Below are 15,684 nucleotides of genomic sequence, written 5' to 3'. Positions count from 1 at the left end.
TCAAGAAAACTGGTAATACAACACAAACAAAGGAGAGGAGTGAATGTGGTGAAGGCAGCTAAGGAAATTCAAATGGAGAACTCAAAAGAGGTAGAGACTCACAGCACAGGGGCAACATGCTCCCCGTCGGAGGAACAGGCCGAAAAGCCCTCCATGCTCTGTTTTAAGACGCGGAAGAAGCCCTGCAAGAAGGGGCTGACCACGAAGGATGTGTGTGAAGGAGCCTCGGAGGAGAAAAGTCAATGCGTCAGCGCTGACCAAGGGGAGGCAAAAGTTTCAAATCAGCCACAGTCCTCCAAAGGAGCCTGGGCAGCCATCAAAAACCTTGCAAGACCTCGGAGAAGGCAGAAATCTTCCTCGTGGAAGAAGGTGGCCTCCGATTCCCAAGTGCAGCTGGAGGTGGATGCTGAGGAGGGCTGTGCTCAAGGCTTCCCAAAGAAACGGGCAAGCTCTGGGGTGAAGATGCCCTGTGTGCGCTTCTCCAGAGGCAAGAAAAAACCCAGCCCCTCTGAAGCAGTGGAGGAGTCAGAGGGCAGTGTTCAAGCAAACGAAGTGATGGGCATTTTAAATAAAGCTAGTGAAGAGCTGGAGGATTTGGCCCCAACAGACAAGTCTGAATCCTTCAGCCCGATTTCCGCGGAGGAGGACCAGGATACAGCAAAAGAAAGTGCTGACTCTGCTGGGAAGAGTGAGCCCTTGGCAGAGCCCACACCTGATGCAGAGGAACACATGGAGTGCGCTGCTCAGTCAGAGATAACCGACTCAGAGACAGTTAATGAAACAGCCCAGGAAAAACTGCAGGAGGGGAGCCTACCCCAAACCACAGTCCATGCGGAAGGCGGGGAAGTTGCTCCTGAAGCACCCGTTTTCAAGGAACAACCTGACAGCACCCCTGAAACCACTGAGCTGCAGGAAATCCCCAATATCAGCAAAGAGCTGCCTGAAGGGGATCAACCAGAGGAGACCATAAATCTTCCCGAGGAGTGCAAAACCGAAGAGACTGTAATGGATGTCAGTCAGTCGGCATTTAAAGAGGATGCAGCGAGCGTGCAGGGCTGCTCCAGTCATCAGGTAACATTAGAAGCAAATGCAGGCACCGGCATCAGCATCGTCATCACTGTCACCGAGGCTGAGGACTCTGACAACACCGACTCTGACCAGGCCTACGAGCCGTCCCCAGTTTTGCACCGAAATAAGCAAAAAGGGAATAAAAAATCAAGTGGGAGCTTTGATTTTGGTAAAAAAGAGGGCCCTGAGGCTTGTTCTGGTCCCCAGGTGGAGGAGAAAGGTCCGGGAGACCAGGGGCACAGAACTGGGGAGCAGTACGAATTGCTCCTCATAGAAACGGCGTCTTCCCTCGTGAAGGCGGCCATTCAGTCGTCCATAGAGCAGCTGGTCAACGAAATGGCCCTGGAACAGAATAAACACAACAGTTTTCTGTGACAGCAGTGATGCCCCCAAAATAAAGAGTACAGGGAGTGATGTAAAGCTCCATTTGGCCTGGGGGGCGTGTGGAGAGCTCGAAGGGCTCCCGGGGCCGAGGTGTAGTTAATTCTGCATGATCGTTCAGTTGTGTGTCTTTGTGAAACGGATCCTGGGACGTGGGGCAGACCCTGCTACGTACAACGTGTCCCCTGGGGCTGGGGCTTCAGAGAGGGACGTCAACCGCAGCTGTGGAAAAATGAAGGTGTTGCAGCGACTGTGTTTTCATTTATTGGCATCTTTATGTCAAGGTCACGTTTCTGCCGTCACCCATGCCGGGTTTCCCTGCTGTTCATGCCGTAGATCTGTATGTATTGTGCATTTAGCAAAAGGTCCCCAGAAGCGGCGAGCGCCCGACCCACTGCTGGGCTGGATTCGGGGCACGTTGGATGCGGCTGGAGGTTTGCCCTGGGGTTCAGTGGAAACGAGGGAGGGTGCAGTGACTGCAGTGTTAACACGACGACATGAATGCCAGATGGGCTCAGGCTGTTGTTTAGTATTGCAAACAGGTACTTGCTACGTACAGATGCCAGAAACCGTGGTCACCCCTGCTGTCGCGTCACGTGAAGCCGGATGGTTGGAGTGATGTTTCTCATTGGGGGCTTCTTCCGCTGTCACAAGCAGCCTGTGCATTTCCAGACAAGTTAAAGCACAGCATCAGCCGCTCTCCTCGCTGACCCCGGGCTGTGCAAATGCCAACAAAATGACAGTGCTTCGTTTGCCAGGGGTGGGAGGCCGTTCTCGCACCATTAAGCTCAACGGGCAAAATTCCCAGCGGTGTCAAGGCACAGGCTGGGCGGGAGCGTGCCTGCTGTGGGCAGCCCCTCTCCTTCCTTCACCTCCTCCATCCCAGTCACTATATCATGGTGACGCTGTCCTCGGATGCAGCTTTTTTTTTTTTATATATGGCATGCGATATAAATAGCAGTGAGCTGCATGCGTGTTAGCAGTCAACTATTGCCTCGGTGTTGACATAGTTTGGGTAGCTGCGATGTGCTGCGGGTGCTGGAATTGCTTTGATTTGGTGTGAGAGCTGCTGGCGTCCCTGGGCGCTGGCGGCAGCCTGTCCCGCTCGGCTCCCCCCTCAGCGAGCCCGGGCATCCCCTGGGAGATGTGCATTACACCCAGCTCGCTCCCTGCCAGGCTCTGGCTGGCTCCGGCACGCCACGTAGCTTGCTCTGAAACATGCAGGGAAATGCTGGAGTGATCTTACCAAAGTCCTCAGGGAAAAAAATCTTAGACATGAGGGCTGGGGGACGTGGCTGTAAAATGCCGAGACAGGCCGATCGCCATCAAACCCCCCAAACTGCCCTGCTCTGAGGGACTCTGCGCCAGCGTGGCGTGTGTGTAAAGCATCGCCTCTAACTCCCAGCCCTCCAGAGAAAGGGGCCTTTTAATAATTTGGGATGGCATCTGCGTGGCTGGGATTTACGTACAGCTGCAGGCAAGTCAGCCTGTTCTTCTGAGAAAATTCTCCTGCGTATTTCTCAGCCGATACAGAAATAGCAGCCTCGCTTGGCAGTTGCTCACTGACCATAGGCGGCACACTGAGATTTCCCTTCCCACTGTAGGATTTGGATTCCTGTTGAGATACAAGGGCTGTAAACTCTCCGAGTACCTGGTGCGCAACCACATTTTAAACTTTGATAAAGCATCTCCATTGTTACAAGAGGACGGTGAGCAGTGAGCGCCACGGCTTATTTCTGTGCAAGTAAAACTTAAGAAAAATCAGAGAATGTTAAAAAGAAGTGTCTTCTTTTTCTGTGAATTTATTTATTAAGTTATCAGATATTAATAATTCAATGTGTACAATTTTAATGGCTTTGTACTTCATACTGGTCCTTCCAGGTATTTTGCCATAGCTTTGAAAGGGACTTTTTAAGGACTTTTATATGTACCTTTGGAGCGGCTGTAGCACCCTGAGAAGGGCCAGTGCTGATGCTGGAGGTTGCTTATGGGATTACAGCAGGCACCGTGGCAGGATGGAGCTGAGCAAAGGGCTGCAGCCTCTCTGTAGGGCCCCACTGGTGTCAGCTGCAGAGGAGGATGCCCAGGCTCTAGTAAAGAAACACAGAATGACCCTGCAGGGCCAGGCTGTCATCTTCTGTTAGCTGAATAAGCAGTTCTGGGGAGTTTTCATCTATTTCAGTATTTGGCTTTTAGGTGAAACATATCTTCAAAAGAGGAGGAGAATGACAGAAATGTTTGGTCCAGCCCAGCCCCTGTGACTCCTGCTCCACGTCCAGGGTTGTGTTTGCATCCTTTCTGTAGCTGGTTCTTCCCTCTGTTATAGCTGTACATATAACTGGCAATTATTTCATTAAAGTTGAATGTACCTGTTGTTTTCTGGCCTTGTGATTGAGTAGGCAGCTATGGAGAGATTTTATACATGGAAGGATAAACTCACAGTGCTGCTCTGTTGTCTCTGGCCTTTTCAGGGAGCTGTACGGTGAGCAGAATGAAATCTTAAAGTTGGTAGCAGACCTGAATTCTTTGGAGGTTTGCTCTTCCTGTGCTCTTTTTATAAGGTTTCCTTTCAGTTGCTGGCCAGTCATTTCCACCGCAGAGTGCTTGACTGCCCAGGGACTGCTATAAGGTATTTGTGAAGGATCACAAGTCTCCAGTGGGTGTGAAAAGCCATCCTGCTGCCGACAGTGAAATTCCATATCGGATGCCCGAGGCAGCCAGAGGAAAATATTTGAGGCTCTGCAGATGGACCAGGGTCAAACCTCGCTGTGCGTGGAGTGGCAGGGCTCTTGCCGATCCCAGGCAGGAGGTTTGGTTTTCTCTGCGAGCTGCTGGTTCATGCTTTCTGCTCCCAAAGCTCTGGGTTGCTATTTCCAGGCACATGGTTTGGTGCTGACAGGGTCCGAGGTGAGGCCGGCACCTCGGGAAGAGGAGCAGCAAGTTCTGTGCTTTGGCACTTTCTGTAAATGCTCAAATGGGCCCCACGTCCTTTTTTTTTTTTTTTTTTTTTTTTTTTTTTTTTTTTTTTTTTTTTGGCATAACATCTTTCATGTAATTTCCTGAGGCACTTTTTAAAGCACAGGAAATACAGGGGAAAAAAAAAAAAAAAAGAGTTATACATTTTTAATAGTATTAATACTATTTATTCTTTCAGGTTTACAGGAGAAAATATAGACTCATAACAGCCACTGATGATTTAATTAAGACCCTCTATGCCTTCATTATGATTAGAGAGTTGAACATTAATACAATATTTATTCTTTTGGAGAAGGAATGATAAATTTGTTATTGTGAAGGAGTACCAGCCAGGAAACCTGTGAGGACGTGACTGCCTGAATGTGCCAGAGCACTCAAGGGTGACCTGTCTTTAGCACTACATTCCTCACCAACACCTGAAATGAACCGGAATAATACATTACCGTGGTTTCTTATAGCCCTGTTCGGGTTGCTTTTGGGCCACCTGGCTCCTTATCCAGGAGTTCATTGCTTGCTGCCCCTCTGAATTATGGAAGTGGTTGCTTTGCAGCAGCTTCTTAACAAATTATTTGGTTCTTCTGCTCACGCCATGGCCTGTGCTGGTGCTTTTCTCCCAGATGTTTCCAGCACTTTTCTCAGCAGGGACCGCTTGGCTTTACATTCAACAAGTCCCCTATCTCTGCTTTGCCCTGTCATTTTGAATATTGTCAGTTCACACAGCTTTTTCATATTAGCAGCAAAGAATAGAGCATTTAAATAATATAACTCATGCCCAGGAAGGCTTCCAGGGGGATAAAAAGCTTTTCTGTTATGTCAGCACTGAGCCCAGCAGAAAACAAGTGTATGTGCTAAAAAGTTCCTTCTGGAAGTTGCTGGTAGACAATGATGGCACAAACAAATATTGCATTTTCTTTTCTGCTGTGGGACACCAGAAGTGTATTAGAAATGTGCAGGCTGCTTGGGGCCAGATCTCCAGCTGTTGAAGGTCACCGCAACTCCATATACTTCAAAGGAACAAATCTACAGCAGCCAGGAATCTAGTGTTTGAATTTAAGGTGCTGTCCCTGCATAAATGATGGACATTTTCATATGTGTGCCTATGTATTAAAAGTAAAATCCACAAGTTTTTTCACAAATGCCTATAAGAAATTAAGTAAACTCATTAAATATACAGGAATCCTGTGCTTGGAATTGGCAGATGGATGGATGGATGGATGGATGGATGGATGGATGGATGGATGGATGGATGCCACACCCTGCTTGCTGATGGACCCACATGTTAGGTGCAGTGAAGCCCCAATATTGTCTATCCTACAGACACCGGGTTTCAACACGAGTAACTCAAAACAATTAAATGCTCCAGGAGAACAGAATGATTTAAATAATTTGCTTTAATATTGTTTTACATCTGCAGCTTTATTTCACAGAGAAGTAGTTGTTGTTAGCTCTTGTTCAGTGGTAATAAAATAATGAGATACTTTCATTTGCAGACGGATGAAATCGTTACATTAAATGTGATTTTTTTAAAAAATAGAGGATGTTATTTCTTATACAGATATTTAAGCAACAATATAAGTTAACAGGTTTTTAGGAGGCACAACTTCCACATTTCTTTCTTTTTTTTTGCAGAGAATTATGAAGAGCACAGTGCTTCTGTGCTAAGTAACGGGATTTTTCTGCAGCGGGGTAAAAGTCCATTTAGCTAGAAAGTGGATTTCAACTAAAATACTCAAACCCAGCATTTTAAAATAGGTTTGTTACATAAAAACTGACAAACATGCTGGATACAAAAGGAAGAGAGACGTTAGGAAAACACGTTTTGCAATTCAGATTGCTAAGATGAAAGCATCATCTGCAGCTAGAGCTGACTGGCAGTCACACCGTCAGTCCTTGAGTTAGACCTAGCAGAGCTCATCCTTCCAAACCTCTTTAATCTGGAAGAGGAGACACCTCCCTGCCACGGTGGGTGCCCCAGCAGGGTCCCTTCTGCAGGTACCGCTGTCCTTGCAGGTGCCACCTGCGCCACGTCCTTACCGGTGCAAGGACACACTGAGCATCACTTTGCTGTTGTCCCAGAGAACAAATTGTAATCTTGAGATGGATGTTGTCTCTGCACTCTTAACAAGTCATTCGTGTCACGCTTGCTCTCCCTGTTTGCCATTTTAATGAAGACACGAGGCTGAGGTGCCGATGCGTCAAGGCTCAGCGCCGTGACAGCTCCGTGTGATGTGAGACTGGTGAGATGGCAGCTGGGTGGGAAGCGCAAGTACTCCGACCTCCTACGGTGCTTCGGAGCATTCCCCCCGGGGAGGAGGAGCGCTGCATCCCCTCGCTCCTGCCAGCAGCCTCAGCCACTTGCGTTCTGCCTGCCAAAAGCTCCCCCAGACTGCCGCTGCACAGAGGCGTCGGGCGTTGTTGCAGCGCGGGCGGACGCCGCACGGTGCTTCGTCGCAGCCCAGACAGCCTGCAACTTGAATTTGCATTTAGTTTGCTAGCCGGAGCAAGGCAGGGAAGGCCGAAGCGTGGAAAGCCTCTCGGCCCGGATCTCCCTGAAGCTGGTGGAGCAGCTGCAAGCCTGCGGGCACGGCGCAGCGGGCTGGGGGACCGGCTGGCTCGGCCGCGCAGGGCCGGCAGGCGTGTGCAACAGGCACAACAGGAATGCACACCTGCACCCCGCTCATTAAAGCACTGAGTAAGCGGCTCTTAGCCACACCGCCGGGATAAACAGAGGCTGGTAGGGGATGCTCGGCTCCTAATGACAGGCTTTGGCGCCTGCTCTGCCGGGTCTGGCCTTGCCGCGGGGCGGCGGAGGCGACCGCTGCCCGAGCGGGTCCCTCCCGGGATGGCTGCGGGGACGCTGAGCATCAGCATCCACCCCCGCCCTGGCAGCGCTTTCGGCCTGAGCTTGGCGGGGCTGCTAGCCCAGCGCTGGCACCGGCCCCAGGGAGGCCTGGCTCGATGGGTGGCACCGCGCTTCTGCCTACCGTGAGGTTTCTTCCCCTGCATCATCACCCCCGATGCCTCATGGCCCTGGGTTCCCTGTCCTGCTGCCTATAGCTGGCTTTACATCCTACAGCCAGTGGGCTGCAAATCCAACACCTGGAGGGAGAGAGGGCTTTACACATTTTTTTTCTTATGCCGCTTCTCGCAGTAACAGGAGGGTGAACATGGACTAAAATTTGCCCGACTGCTGCTGGAAGCCTTTAGCAGCATCACCCTATGCATCTCAGGTAAAGCCACACGTGGGCTGCCCACACTGCCTGAGGCCCTGCAGAGCTTCCCAGGGACATCTCAGCTCAGGTGAAAACCAGCCTCATTCAGCAGACCAGGTTTTGAGCTTTGCTGCGCCTTTGTTCTGAGGACGCAGCGTCTGGTTTGGCATAGTTAGTGGAAACACTTCCTCTCTCAGGCTGCTTTTGAAGTTGTGTCATTACTTTTTCTTAATGAAACATGCAAATTCAGTAAATGCTGCGATTGCGTCTCAGGGAATTCAGTCCTGACACAGCTCCAGTTGTAAATATCTAACTGGAATGTAATTTAGGGCAGATTCATCCTCATTACCTATTTTCTCTTGATTTCTTATTGCTCAGAATATGTTTTCCTAGTGCTGGACTGCTGGGAAGCCCACTCATTTGGTCCTTTTTGGCATACCATGGCAAGAGGGGGAAAGAAAAGGCTGGGGTTTATTAAACAGTGAAGCTGAAGATGATTGCAGTGGTATGGCACGACCTGCTGTTGGCATGGAAGGGCTTTGACAAGCCAAGAAGAAACCTCTCACCTTGGCCACTGATAGCTCGTGGTCTCATTCAATGAAGCTGAATTGCATCTGCGGAGATCACTTTTCACTGCACTTCTGAAGGCTGCGCTGACATGGGATTTGTATCTTCTGCCTCCAAAACAGTAGAAAACTACTCAGTATCAGCATTACACTCTTTCTGGAAAGCTCGTGATAGTTGCATTTCATGGTTTTAACTGCAGTGCTCACTGCTCCAGGTTTACCTCCTGACAGCAAATTTCTTTCCCCTTTTAACCCTCTCAGCATGCACAAATGTCCCAAATCCCTCTGGTGAGGGGTGCTGCACCCACGGGCAGTCTGTCAGCCCTGCTGCACCCCCTGCATGCTGCTGCCACCTGATTTTGCAGTGATTTGACAGATGACATGCGAGCAAAGAGCCTGCCCGAATGGCTGGTGTGTAGCCAGATGGCTGGAGACACATGTAACCAGAAGGTAAAATGAGCTGAAAGGTTTTTTTTATCCTGCATGGAGATGGGGCAAGCATGGCCCAGACATCAGCGTCACCTCCTGGGCAGCCATGAGGCAAGTGCTGGCATCGCTCTCCCCCAGCCACCCAAAAATTCAAGGTGGAGAAGTTAAAACTCAAACATCTGCAGGTGAATGTTGTGAGGGGATGCTTACCTTTTAAGGACGGCTGGTGCAAGTAACAGGCATTGATGTCTTGCTCCTCTGGCACCAGTAATGCAGGAGAAGTTCAGCCTAACGCTTTCATTGCACAAGTGCTACCCCAGCCAGCACTGCAGGTGGTGAAAAGCAAGTTTCTCAGTAAAATAACTAGAGCCCATGCTGCAAGGGAGGGATAAATATCCTTTATTCCACAGCCTTTACTCACCCTAAGCAGCCCAAGAAACATGGCCCCTGCTGGACTTGGCCTGTTCAGCATCAGAGCACTAAAATCTTTTTCAAAATATCTATCTCTGAATTGTTTAGCATGCTTTGGTCGTTGAGCCAGACAGCCTACAGGCAGCATATTCAGGCCAGCACCCAGATACACGTGAAAGTAATGGTAGTCACTGCAGCACTTACTGGCATTTCAGAGGTTAACTTGAGCTGGATGAGGAGTCTGCTCACGTTACTTTGGCAAGGGTCTGAGCCCCAATCTTCGCATTTTTTCATAAAACATGAGCTGCAGAGCCCTCAGACAAGGCACCTCAATGCCTGCGGTTTGTCGGCTCTGCACCCCTGACGCTGAGATCCCTTCGCAGCACAGGGCAAAGCTCTGGGGATCCCCCTGGAGCTTTTAGACTTCCAGCCTTCAAGTATCACCACCCCGGGGCTGTCTTTGTCTAAGCCCACGTGCATCTATCAACCAATCGTTGATATCTGGAAGGAATCACCAGTATCATTATTCTGCACACTGTGACAAATCCTGTTATGTTTTCATGAAAAAAAAAAAACAACACAAGAACTGAACATTTGCCAAGCCCAGCTGTGCAAGGCAGGCAGATTTTCAAGCATGCACCGGCATAAAGGTTAAGCACTCAGTAATGCAAGTGCCTTCTACGTGCAGTAAGAAAACTTCTTATGAGGTATTCAGGAGCAGCTGCTGCCCTGGCTTAGCAAACGTAATGGCCTTATAAAATTATTTTCTATTCATAAGACTTAGGGAGAATGATGTTTTCAAGTTAACGTAACTCAGAGCTGACGACTTCTGTCTCTTGAGCTTTTTCTACTGCTTTGATTATAACAGCCCTTTAAGGTTTGCAGCAGAAAACTGCTGAAAATGCATTTCTTGTATTGCAAATGATGCAAAGAATGCCTTTTGCGGATGTTTGATGTCACAGATGCTCAGTACCCTAAAAAGGGGTGTGACGATAAAAAAAAAAATTGCTTAGAGTTGTAACTTTCCAAAGACATACTGAACTCGTACATGAACACAGTGCTGATTTCAGCATGATTTCAGTTTCACTGATGTATTTGTAGTCAGTTCAACGGAGTCACTCCTACAACATATACACACATACAGCTGATGGACATTTAGATCTTTTCCCTGAGTTCATAGTTTTTATTAAAGCTCTCTTTTAATGGTCAAGAAGTGAACAAAACAAACCTAAGGATGAGCAGCATGTCCCAGAGACACCTTTGGCACTGTTGCTTGCTGTCCCCCCTGCCGTCCCCAATACTGAGCTCTGTTACCACCGCCCAGTTGTCTTTGCAGAGACATCAAGGGCCGTTTGACTTTTAATATTAATTAGTTCAGACATCTAGCAGAAGTTCCAAGCTGCTCGCCTACTGACTAAATAGTCTGAAAACCCGCTTTTAGTTCTTCTCTACAGCTACACCCAACTCAGCAGACACTCCCCTCTGTTCTTAAATCAAATGTAGGATCCTGGGTGAAGCAAGCAGCACCCAGAGAAGCCAGCCCACTTGGTAAAGTGTCACACACAAATAGGGAATGACTACAAAATACCATTTTTTTTTTTTTTAACCATCATGTAGACATAGAGGTCAGTGGAAGCCAGAGGGCGTTTGCCCCAGTTATAAGCAGTCTGTGCTGGATGTGATTTAGCTGATGCTATTAGGCCGGGAGAGACGCAGAAGGCTCTCTTCTAAGAAATGCTCCATATGAATCGCTCCGTGCTCAGATGCAGCATTTGCAGGCCTGGATGTTGGCAGGGTTTTGTTTATTTGCTTGTTTTAAAGAAAGGCTTTTTAAGCAGAGTTAAAATGCATTCACGCCAGAGAAGCTTTAATGGGTACACGCAGCGAGAGGAGCACTCAGTCTAGCAGACATGCACACACCAAACCGCAGTGTGCATTTTGTAACATCATCTGGGCAGGCTCAGAGGCTGTTTGTTTTTCCCCTTTGTCTTAAAACACAGTTTGGCAGCCCTCAGTGGCCAATCCATCCCCTGGAGTGTGCAGCTCCCTGACCAGGAGAAGCAGCAGCCGCCCTTACAAAGACCTCAGATGGTCTTTTAATTCGGCAGCGATTTAATTGCAGCTCTTGCTCCAGGACAGTTTCAAAGAGAGCTCAAGGGTCCTGACTACAAAGAGCTTTGGAACAGGCATTTTGACAATAAACTGTTCTCACCATTGTTCAGGCTCCCCCTTTCCGAAAACAATGACTCAACTCCACCAGGACTGGCAGGGAGCCCCCAGCTTCTCAAAAACTGGGTAATGAGATTACGGGAGCAGCTCGCAAGGCTTTCGCTCTTCACTGCAAAAGAAACCTCTGAGCTGTAAAAACTCTGTGCACCTCTTTGGGGACTTCTCATTACAAGCATCTCTTGAGGGGTGGGTTGGAGACCATATGGTAGGAAGCCTGGCATATCTAAGGTGAAAAACTAGAGGGACAAAATACAAATCCAAGAGGAACACATAGAATCTTAAACCCCTCTTGGATAAGTTACTACTCTTCAGGTATCAAGTAATGATAAATGAAAGGCAAAAAGGTCGCATTTTACCATTTTATGGTGGCTCCACAAGCAGAGAAGAAATAACACATTATATGTTTGCTCTTAGCAAATATATAGATTGTAATATTTAAGAATATGTTTGCTCTAAGCTGTTTGTAGAATCAGAAATAACTTTCTCTGAGAAAATCCGTGTGTTGTATTTAATCCTGTAAAGACTTAGGTTATTCCTCCTTGCAGAGAAAATGGTCCAATAATAGGGACGTGGTCCTAGAGGGGCATCAAAACTTGTCTCGGCTCATGAAGTAGCGGTTTGCAAGGGAGGACTAAGAACGAGGAAGAACACATCCAAACCCCTTGAGTCTAAAAGTAAATTTAAAAGATTGTACTGACAAGGACTCCAGGGCTTGTCAAAGTGAAGGTTACCGCCCCTACATCAACGCCGCCAGCTCCCATGAAAAGACCAGCCTGGTGGCTCCCACATGTATTTATGCAGAGATTTATTAACTGCAGTTATACAACACGAACTTCAGGATTCATCTCCTTGAGATATTTATTTTAATTAAAAACAAACTGTTTGGGAAACACAGTACATATTTCCCTCTACATTTCCCTCCATCTAGGGTCAGAAGAGTGATTCTACAGGATACAAACAGTCCTAGGCACTGCACAGCATACTAGACGATGCTTAAACTTCACACCCAGCAATGCAGTCTTAACGCTAGTAAAGCAGAGCAGGAGTAAGTTTGCATTTACGAAAAATGTAACTGAGTTACATGGAGGCTTCCAAAAAGGACTTAGATGGGAATTAGTTTAAAAGTTAAGGGAAGTAAAAAAGCAAGTACACAAATTGAAGTACGCAGTTCTTCACAGTTATCTCAGAGGTGACGGGAATGGTGCTTGAAGAAAATCAGCTGCAGAGAGCAGCCACTTACTAAGTGGAAAATGCCAAAATATCCAGAGTTTCAGCATCTAAAGGCTACACAGGGGGAGAACTACTCTACCAGGATCGTATCAACACTTTCTTGGATGAGATCCGACTCCAGTATACATTCATCTAAGTGGTCTTGGGATAAGCTGGAGCTCTTCCCCATGCCCTCCCTGTCACAGTAAGGATGAAACCTGGGGGTCACGGGGCTCTCCAGTTGCTGGCTGCGGCCATATTTGTGCTGTTTCCCCCTGTGTGTGTACATGTGTTCGAGCAGCTGGCTCTTCCGGAAAAACGTGCGGCCGCAGATGGTGCAACTGATTTTTCTTTTTCTTGAGAAAGAAAAGTTACAGTTCAACTCCACCGGTTCGCGGTCCTTGGAGATGAGGGAGAGCTGGCTGATCTGTAGAGGCTCCAGGTCGCTGCAGCCCGGATGCTCCAGCGGATGCTCATCCTCCTTGAGGAGGAAGGCTCCGAGCCGGTGGCCATCCCCAGCCTCCCTGTCCGCAGCCAGAGGCTGCACCTCCCCCAGGTCGCTGCTCTCCAGGATGGAGGCTGGCACGCCGAACGGCAGCGAGCCCGAGACGTGGGTGTGCAAGTGCTGTCGCAGGCCCCCCCGGGAGTCGAACCGCTCCCCGCAGTAGTGACACAAGTGTACCTTGAGGCTGGCCTTAGCAAAGATGGAGCTGGCTACCTCTGGAGAGGGAGGGGTGCAGCTCTGGGACACCAGGGGCTCCGAGTCGCACCTCTCCTGCTTTATGGAGACCGAGAGCTTCGGACGCTCTTCTGCCGGCTTGGTGAGAGCAGGGGGCTGAGCAGAGGGGCGAGCGACCTGCTGGTCCAGGGAGCTGTCGTCCAGGCCAATGGCCAGAGAGAGCTGCAGCTGCGGGTGGTCACCCTGGGCAGACGACCTGCTGCCCACTTTGGGCAGACTCTCCTTCACTCCCAGGCGTTCCTTCACGGGTTTGTGCGCAGTCGAGATCTGGATCCCGTACAAGTTTGACGACTGGACTGGCTCTGGGGAGAACGCTTGGTTCATCTCGATCGCGATATGGGAGAGGTGGTCTGCATGGAGAAAGCGGATGCCCTCCTCCAGTCGGCTCTGGCTGACGGTTTGCTTTGGTCCCTTCCCCGTGTACATGATATGCAACAAGTAACTAAATATGTCAGGCTGGATGTCTGTAGGCTGAATCTTTATGCATTCGCTGCAACAAGACAGATGATAAGTACATACAGGGCTCCCAAATTACAGCCCTGATCCATTACCTGCCCATTCATTTGCGCTGCTGTTTGCTGTTGGAGCGTGTGCGCTGCTGCCTGCTTCCCAGCTCACGAGCAGCGCTCTCCACCAAGATCTGCAGAAGTTTGCACATCAAAGTGCCCGAGCGTGTATTTATCCCTGTGATTATAAAGACTGTGCTCACAGCCACAGCCAGGGATGGCGAGAGTGGCAGCTCCTGTTCACCCCGTCACTCGCACGCACGGCACCGCAGTGATGCCACGCAGCCACACATCACTGGTGTGTGCCACTCCAACAACGTGAGGCAAAGAATATTTGTATGTTTAAGCAATATAAATTGAGCTGCCGCTACTGTGTAACCTTCATGAGCTTTGCACTTAAGTGTCAGTCAACAACACCTATTGGAAAGGAAGTTAACTGATCTTCTCACTTCCAGCCAAAGGGCTACGTGGCCAACGGCCAGCGATTATCTTGCAAAGGCTCTGGGGGCCACGACCCTCAAAGAGGAAAGGGAATGGAGAAGGGTTTCATCGATTACAAGCAGCAAGCTCCAGGTCAGAGGCAAGATTAGACCTTGGCACCACCATCGTTATACCTGCAGAACTGCTTCTGACCCAGCTGGGGTGAAGCATCTAAACAGCAGCTTGAAATGAACCCATTATCTCAGTCTCAGCCCTTATCTGCAAGAGTCTGAAGCGCAGAACTGTGATAAGGCTATGGCTTCTCGATTGCTTCAAGCCCATGGATCCTGCCAGGAGGGACAGTCCCACCCAGCACGCTTGCCTACAAGCTAGTGCGCAGCAATGGACACGCTGCGTGTGGGCAGGAGGTACCTGGGTGTCCCTAGACTGCAAATCTGGGAGGGTCTCACTGCTGAAGGACTGTGGTACTTAGAGATTTATTTTCTCTGAATGTCTCATCTCCAAAATGCGGGGTCTGATGTTGGCGTAGGCTAAGAGGGTGGTTTTAAAGGACAGCACATTCTAGACTGGGAATGTCTAGAGAGCCAAGGTGTGTGCTGGGTTAGGAGAATAATCCCAGGCCATCTGACATCCCCACTTAAGCTCTTTTAGGCTTTAATACCTTTAGAAAGGGGAAGAAGCAGAAAGTTGAGCAGAGCAATTAAAAGGTAGGAGAGCTGTGTGTCCTTACCTCGTCTGATGAATAAATATCATCTTAAAATAGTTTGAAAAAGCAGCGAGCACCGCTCTGTGGGCTTTGAAGTAAACATCTCCAATGGCAACTGTGCAGTCACACAGAAAACCAAACTCCCGCTGCATGTTCAGCTGCTGGAGGAGGAGGACGCTGTGGCCGGTCGTATCCATGGCGTGTGCCTGAGAGCAAGGGAACGAGACGTTCAGCATGTTCCGGAGGAAACCCCACAGCTCCCGAAGGCTCGGAGGTGGGTTTCTCACCACGGAAACCAGCCTGGCGCCCGGCACGGCGCGGGGCCTCTTCCCTCCTCCAGACGGTCCCTGCACCCCGAGTTAATAATTTCTCCTACCGACACCACCCAAACCCACGTTCAGTGAGCTCAAAACCTATCCGGGACTTTTCGCCGTGCCACCTACACGCAGAGCCGTTTCTCCCACAAATCACCTACTCCCCGTGGTGCGTCGGCACTAACTTTAAACCTCGCTCGCGTTTCGCCCGGCCCTCGGCTCGGGTTTTCTCCCGCACGGCGCTCGCCGCCGCTCCGCGCACAGAGGGAGCCCTGTGCCACCCAACAAAGCCCCCGTTGTGTTGTGCCGGCCCGCCCCGCCCCGCCAGCGGCCCCTCTGCAAATAAATGCTGATATTCGCTATTGTTTCAGCTAAAAATTATTGCGCGGGGAAGGGGGGGGGAAGCAGCGGCAGTGGGCGGCGGGGAGCGCAGCCTCCCCTGGAAGCACACCCAGCGCCCTCCCTCCCTCCTTCCCTCCTTCCCTCCCTCCCCGCCC

At 49.7% G+C, this 15,684-nt stretch overlaps 2 protein-coding genes across 4 annotated transcripts; one reads left to right on the top strand and one right to left on the bottom strand.

The window, feature by feature from the left end:
* AKAP5 (A-kinase anchoring protein 5) lies at positions 1-3,934 on the top strand (the record flags this gene model as incomplete). Its single annotated transcript, XM_026850055.1, has 1 exon — positions 1-3,934. A coding segment is annotated over one exon (1,443 nt), but the record flags the coding sequence as incomplete, so codon positions are not given.
* Positions 3,935-12,060: 8,126 nt separating this feature from the next.
* ZBTB25 (zinc finger and BTB domain containing 25) lies at positions 12,061-15,630 on the bottom strand. Of its 3 annotated transcripts, none has more exons than XM_026850066.1 (3): positions 15,161-15,630; positions 14,898-15,079; positions 12,061-13,710 (listed from the first exon to the last, which is right to left on the bottom strand). In XM_026850066.1, exons 2-3 carry the CDS (start codon positions 15,068-15,070, stop codon positions 12,573-12,575), a joined length of 1,311 nt encoding a protein of 436 aa, XP_026705867.1. In that variant the 5' UTR covers positions 15,071-15,079; positions 15,161-15,630; the 3' UTR covers positions 12,061-12,572. The 3 variants fall into 3 exon arrangements, with proteins under 3 accessions (XP_026705867.1, XP_026705868.1, XP_026705866.1); XM_026850067.1 differs by having other exon boundaries at positions 15,373-15,630; XM_026850065.1 differs by having other exon boundaries at positions 14,898-15,630.
* Between the last annotated feature and the right edge of the window lie 54 nt (positions 15,631-15,684).

The sequence above is a fragment of the Athene cunicularia genome, assembly GCF_003259725.1.
Source record: "Athene cunicularia isolate RWA chromosome 5 unlocalized genomic scaffold, athCun1 chr5_part1, whole genome shotgun sequence".
NCBI lineage: Eukaryota > Metazoa > Chordata > Aves > Strigiformes > Strigidae > Athene > Athene cunicularia.
This window is presented reverse-complemented; position numbering and strand designations above follow the sequence as displayed.